General features: G+C 45.1%; 1 protein-coding gene across 1 annotated transcript in view; it reads right to left on the reverse strand.

Moving 5' to 3' along the window:
- Positions 1–2,562, reverse strand: part of GUCY2F (guanylate cyclase 2F, retinal) — a 52,258-nt gene extending 49,696 nt beyond the window's left edge. Inside the window, exon 1 of the mRNA XM_062020335.1 lies at positions 1,824–2,562. Coding sequence (XP_061876319.1) covers positions 1,824–2,562 — 739 coding nt within the window. The remainder of the gene's footprint in view (positions 1–1,823) is intronic.
- Between the last annotated feature and the right edge of the window lie 4,889 nt (positions 2,563–7,451).

Genomic DNA, 7,451 nt, shown 5'->3' on the forward strand with positions numbered 1-7,451 from the left:
GCTGGATGAGTGGAGGTGAGGTGGATGGAGAGCTGGCTGAATGACAGAGCCCAGAGGGTGGGGATCAATGGCACAGAATGGAGTTGGAGGTCTGTGGCCAGTGGAGTTCCACAGGGATGGGTTCTGGGGCCAATCTTGTTCAACATCTTCATCAACCACCTGGATGAGGGCACAGAGTGACCCTCTGCAATTTCCCTGCTGGCACCAAACTGGGAGGACTGTCTGATTGCCCAGAGCCTGAGCTGCCAGTGAGTGAGAAGTGGGGAGGCTGAGAGTTGGGCAGAGAGGAACCTCATGAGGTTCAACAAGGACAAGGGCAGAGTCCTGCAGCTGGGGAGGAACGAGGCCCTGCAGCAGCAGAGGCTGGGGGTGAGCTGCTGGAGAGCAGCTCTGGGATGGGGACCTGGCACTGCTGGTTGACAAGAAACTGAACATGAGCCAGCACCGTGCCCTCGTGGCCAAGAAACCAATGGCATCCTGGGGGGCATCAAGAAGAGTGTGGGCAGCAGGTCAAGGGAGGTTCTTCTCCCCCTCTACTCTGCCACATCTGGTGAGGCCTCATCTGGAGTCCTGTGTCCAGTTCTGGGCTCCTCAGCTCAAGAGGGACAGAGAACCTCTGGAGAGAGGCCAGTGCAGGGCCACCAAGATGATCAGGGGACTGGAGCATCTTCCTTCTGAGGAAAGGCTGCGGGACCTGGGGCTGTTTAATCTGGAGAAGAGGAGACTGAAGGAGGACTTCATTAATATTTAAAAATATCTAAATAGTGGGTGTCAGGAGGTTGGGGCAGCACTTTTTACTGTTGTAAATTCTATGATTCTGTGAGAGCTGAATCTGGTAGTATGAACAATATTTGAAAATGACTGGTCCTCTACATTGGTTCTGAGAAGGGCCCATCAGCTCTACCTCACTCTCTACTATGTAGTGAACACCAAGAAGGGCGCCTCCACTGCTTTAATATATGGTGCATAACACTGGATTTTACTTCTCATACCTTCACTGAACACAGGTAGCAAGGTCACAGCATGAAAGTATGAAATATTTGATGGTGCAGGGCCACCATCAAAGGATAAGATGAAAGCACAGCATGAAAGGATAACAAGTATTTGACGCACAGGGCCACCAAGGGACCTGAGCATCTGTGTTGTGAGGAAAGGCTGGAGGATCTGAGACTGTTCAGCCTGGAGAAGATGAGACTGAGGAGGGATCTCATTAATATTTACAAGTATTTAAAAGGTGTTTGTGAAGGGGATGGGGCAGCCCTTACAGTAACAGGACAAGGGGTGACGGGATGAAGCTGGACCACAAAAGGTTGCACTTAAGGATGAACTAATTTACTGTGAGGTGAGGAAGCCCTGGCCCAAGCTGCCCAGGGAGGGTGTGGAGGCTCCTTCTCAGGAGGTCTTCAAAACCCACCTGGATACATTCCTATGTGACCTGATCTAGATGGGACCTGTTTGAGCAAGGGAGTTGGACTGGATGATCTTTAGAGGTCCCTTCCAACCCCTGCCATTCTATGATTCTGTGAACCCATAATCCAAAACACCATAAATACAAAACCTTCCTATAAACATCCCCTTACACTTGACAGGGTCAATCATGGGCATCAATCCACTAAGTATACTTTTTTCATATAAGCTGGACCAGATCTTTCTTCATGTTCTAGCAGCCTGTTTTGCTCTACCTCCATTACACACAAAATGCCCAGTATTCTCTGAAAATGTCATTCCCTAAGCTACACCTACTGCATGACAATGCAATCCTACCTTGGAGAAAATAAAATCAATAACAAGAATTAGAAAAGAACATATCTCAAAGCACTTACTTCTAATGCCATCAACTTTCTTAACCTCATTCCAGGCATCTTCAATGCCCTTCTCTCCTTTATGTGTGGAGGTAACAATGCCTACAGGAAGCCCCTGGCTCCTGAGTGCACTTGCTAACTTGTTGGCTGTGTCCATCCAAATATCCTCACTGGAAGCAATGATGCCAACGTGAGCCCAGCTGAAATATTTCATTACTGTAAACAAAACTTGTGTTGGAGAGGGCAGGGTCCTTGCAAATGTAGGGTGGTGGATGGTGGAATCCAGCTTATAATTGACACACATCCATGAGAAGATGGCTTTGTTCCAGTTTTCCCCTAAAAGCGTAGCCACCTCACAGAAGCCAGGGTTCAGAGGGCCTATGAAAGCTGAGGAAAGCTTTTCAAAGCCAATGAATCGAACCAGAGCTCTTGATGTCTGACATTCTTCTTGCAGGACCACATAGTCAAGCCTTTGGCCAAGATTCAGTGAAGGATCACTGCTTATTCGTCCCACTGCTAAGCTGGCAGCCACATGAGGAAAAGCTTTGGAAAAGCAGGGGTCACAGTTCCAGGGTCCAAGCAGTCCAATTTTAAAAACTGAACAGTGTGCTGGAGAGCAAAACAAGGTTGTTCCCAACAACAGCCACCAGAGAGCCTGGAAAAATGTCTTGAATGACCAACCAGTGTTGAACTGATGCACTTCTACGTGCCTTGACTGCACCCAGCACAAGGTGTTAGGACACAGTGGTAGAAATGCCATTGTTTTGCAGGTGAGGAGATCTGTGCTGAGTTCTTCAGGAAGCCAGGCAGTGCATTACCAGCTGCTGGAAGAAAAGTAGATTACGTTTTTCATGCTGTAAATATATTCAGTGTTCATGTCTATGTTCAGTGCACATAGACACAGTCAGACATGCCATAACCCTTAACTGCACACTGCCACAGACATTTGCAAATGCTTTGCAATGCATTCTGAAACCAGGCAGCAAAGAGTGAGTCTGCTTTGTTTGCAGCAGTGAACACAATCTATGGATACTCTGTGGTTTTGGTTCTTTGGAAGGATAATTCCCAAATCACACAGTTCAACACACATTTAAGAAGATAAGAAGGTGAAATGAACTGAGCCAGCAACTTTTGCCAATCCAAAACCCTCAGAGAGTTTTGCAGATGCATCAGAGCCCATACAAACATAAAAATACACAAACACAGGTCCATTTATACATATACTTGGAGAAAAATCACGTGTGTGTATGATCTTAAAACTTTCTCAAAAGGTTTTCCAAGGACAGCTGATGGCAGTGTCTGTTAAACCTGGCAAAATGAGAAGTGGATAAACAGGTAATCACAAAATGAGGAAAAAGGAGCATTGTGATTTGAATGTAGATAAAGAACTATTAAATAACTCCCAGGGTAAAAACTTTGTGTTCATCCTTGGCTTAAAATATTCTTGATTAAAGACTGGGAGCTGTAGGGTTTTTTGGGGGATAACAACCTCAACCTTTACAGCCAGGCATAGAAAGGCTCCCCACCATCCCATGGCTGGGAAAACTTGCTGACCCAAGCAGGTTTGTGCTCTAAGAATAGCAGGTCCCTTACACCAGCTTACCTGTTCATTACTGCAGAAGTATTTTTATCCTGGATCCTCAGACATGGAATGCAGAGCACTGCAATGCAGAGTGTGCTGTAAATGCCTCCACAGGTCCTCTGTCCTGATGGAGAGAGACCTCCAGAAGGAGTCACTCACCAGCAGAGCAGCTTCTCACTGGTGGCAGTGGCTATCCTTGGATATGGGTCACATCTCAAGGACAAGCAATGCATGGCCAGCCTCCCCTGGAAGTGCATTTGGGTGCTCAACTCCTTCAACTTCTTGCTTTCATGGGCCACTCTATCTGGGTGAATGCTCTGGATCCTTCACGCTGTATCAAAGGCTTCCTATGTCCCTTTTGGTGAGGCCCATCCTTCTCCTCCAAGGTTTCACGACTTGAGGTACCTCTTCTCAAGCCCTTAGCTCTTTGAGCAAGATTTTGCAGAGCTTCAAGGCTGCCTCACTCTGAACTGCCTCAGTGCAGGGATGTTCTCATATCTAACTTTGCAATTGTAGAGACAGCATCTTAAAGCTCTGCCCTTGGATTAGTGGGATTTAACTCCCAGGAGCTGCCCCTGCAGAACAGCTCCTTAAATCTCTCTGCACTGCAGCAATGATAGCTCCTTTTCTGCCCTGTAAGCAGCAGAGACAAGAGCTATTTTAGGTTTGGGGTAAGCAGAGCAATTGTTTTCAGACTTTACCATCCTGCTGCTCTGTTATGTTCCCTTTTCCCTCTTTCTTTCTTGTATCCATCGTGACACACACAGAGATTTTTATACTTGCATCAAAGCCTTCTTGGTTATTTCCCTAGTTCCTCTAGATATCTCCCTACAGATGGGCCCTCCAATAACCCTCCCTGTGCTCCCAGACACCTTCCTTCCCCAGTGAATCTGACAATAAAACTGTCATCCTGGAAAGACCTCAAATGTCCCCACGTCAGTCCTAGCTAGGAAGACCCTTGGGAGGGTCCTGTGACCTTTGGCTGAGGTCATAGGACCAGAGCTTGTGGTTTAGAGGGAACCATTTGTAATTCAACCTTTGAACAGCATTAGCTTCATCATATAAATTATATGAATCTCCTTTGTGTGTGTTCAGGAGTAGTTCTTCCTGACTAATGATTGAGGGAAGCCACAAACTCTTCCAGACACAGTAGGGAGAGCGATTCTCTCCACTCTTTTCATTAATTCCCTCCACATTCGTTCATTTCCTTACATGGCCCAGGTTTGGGAAGGTTCCTGGAAATGTGCTTCGTTGACTACTGGTTTAGCTCAAGATGGTTACCAGGAATTACCAAATAGCTTCATCTTTGGAAAGTGACTAAAAGACATGCTAACATCAAGCCTAAGCTCAGAGGGCTGCTTTCTATGCTTCTAGTGCATTAGATTTTGACACCAGGTTTTGATCAAAGCATGAAGTTAAATGAAGTTTTTGCAGGTGAGAGACTGATTTCTTTTTGAACTGAAGCTGAAAGTTTGATTTACCCATATCAAATACACTCACATCTCTATCCATACATCATGTGCTCACTGCTGTCTCACCTCTCCTGGTATCGACAACACCGCTGCATGGTTTAATTCCACTCAGGGTCAGCTGGCTCAAAGTCTCCTGGAGTAGCTGCAAAACTCACTTTTTCTAGGGGACATTTATAGCATTAAACTCTCTTGTGTTGAAAAAAAAAATGGGGGTTAGGAGCTCAATAATGAAAGATAAAAAATAATCGACTTGGAAGTCTGTTTGTTAATGAAATTACTGCTAACAGAATTACTCTGACCTTTCAAGTGCATTGAAACCTTTATCCCTTTCTCCCTTTTCTTCTGCTTCTTGTTTTCCAGTGAAAGAAAAGACTCTCCTGTCCTCCAGTAATAACAGTGTCAGAATCTGCTTTGCATAAGAACAGCTGGTTATCTGAAATAACTCTGCCACCTCTGCTTAAGGTACCCAGGACTGGGGATAACACTCCTTCCATTGCAAAACAAGCTCAGGTCCTGGTACTGCCTGCTTTGCTTTAGTAATAAATAAGCAAGTTAAAACAAGAAGCTGAGGCACAGGTAAAAAAAAAAAAAGAGATGTTATTAAAGTAATTCATCTGTCTGGAATTAATATTGAAGTTTAAAACCCGGTGTGTGCCTCCAAACTTTGCTTTCTTCTCACCTCTTAAGCTCGTCACTGCTGCAACGACCACATCACACAGCAAAGACTTCTTTGTAATGCCGAGCTGTTTACACACCGTCAGATCCATTTCCCCACACTTTTCTGTACTCAGTGGAGTGAGTGATGTGCACGTTCACACGGGCTTCATCTTTCCCACGGGAAGGTTAAACCTCGGCTGTACCGCTTTGCTTTACATTTTTAGAGCAGAAGAGGGTGCTCTAGCCTCTTGGTCTGACCTCTCCCATCAGCCTGGCCAAGCAGCCTCCCAAGAGCAGCTGCTGCTCTGAGCTCTTCAAGCTCAGTTTGTTGAATTAATTGTACCAGAGAGTACCACTGAATAAAGCTGATGTCTGTGGAAGCTCTCTGAAGATAGTAGAGAGAGACAGAGAAAAGGCTTGGCTCCTCTTGTCCCTGAAAAAAGGTCTCATATCTCCACTGATTATAGAGAAAATCAAGGAAGAACAGCATGGCAATGCTAACATCAGCCTTTCTTCACACCCTCTGAGCCTTAATTAAAAGCTCCAGCCTTGGAGGATCTACCAGGTTCCCACGTCTATTATTCCAACTGTTAATTACCCTCAACATTAAACATACCCACTTAACTTCTAGTGTGTCTGGCTTCAGCTTCCTGCAACTGGTTCTCCCTCTGCCTTTCCCTGAGAAACAAAAAAGCAGGAAGCACAATAAATATCACCTCCCTGTAGACATTTGCACACCATAATTAGTTCACATTCTGCTTATCCTCTGAGCAAAATAAATAAGCAGCTCCTTAAGGCTTTTGCCACGGAGCATGCTTTCAGGATTGCATCCTTGCAATGCCCTTCTGTCTCTCAGTCTTAATTTTCCTTCAATTTGCTGAATTATAAACAATATCCATTAATGAGCTTCACTCTTTCAGGCTCAAAGTGGAGTTTGTGGCATTCTTTCATCACCTCTTTGATTCTCTCCACTTTCATTCTATAGCTCGGGTTGCCACAGTTGCAACATAGCTGTTTTCAAGCCCAACTCTGCTTTGTTTAATGCAAACCTCTGCCTTGGAAATGTGGAAGGAATTCTTTGTTCCCAGATGTTTACAAACCCATCTGGTTTTGGTTTAGCAGATACTTTTCAAACACGTTCATTAAATGGAGAAGTCCAGACCAATCAGCAAGTTCTATGAATCACGATTTCTGTTTCATCCAGATGTGAGACAGTTATTGAACAGCACTGGAAAAAAATGAGATCCCAGAGGCTCTACTAGAAGACACTGCAAAGGAGGCATCCTCATCTACTATTTTCTCTCCAAACATCATGTAATTCTTTTTGATTTCCTTGCAACATGGACACACTGACTATGTGCCACTAATTTTCTCCTTGGATATCAACTTTCAGGAGGATAACTTAAGAAGACAACACCATACTTGACTTTACGTGTCAGACTTGTGATTTGATCACAGAAATTATGTGAATTCAGACTGTCAAGATTCATTACCTCTCCAGCCTTTTATTGCTTAACCTCCATCCTTTAATTATTTACAAATTCCTCTCCACTTTGTCCTTTCCATGACTTTGAGTACACTCACAGAATCACAGAGTAATAGAATGGCAGGGGTTGGAAGGGACCTTTAGAGATCATCCAGTCCAACACCCCAGCAAAAAAAAAGCTCCACCTAGATCAGGTCACACAGGAACGTGTCCAGGAGGGTCTTGAAGAGCTCCAAGGAAGGAGCCTCCACACCCTCCCTGGGCAGCCTGGGCCAGGGCTCTCTCACCTCACGCTGAAAGAGTTTTTCCTTATGTAAATATTAATAAGATCCCTTCTCAGTCTTCTCCAGACTAAACAGCCCCAGGGCCCGCAGCCTTTCCTCGTAAGGAAGATGCTCCAGTCCCCTGAACATCTTGGTAGCCCTGTGCTGGACTCTCTCTCCAGCAGTTCT

Source organism: Colius striatus, chromosome 1 (assembly GCF_028858725.1).
Source record: "Colius striatus isolate bColStr4 chromosome 1, bColStr4.1.hap1, whole genome shotgun sequence".
Taxonomy (NCBI): Eukaryota; Metazoa; Chordata; class Aves; order Coliiformes; family Coliidae; genus Colius; species Colius striatus.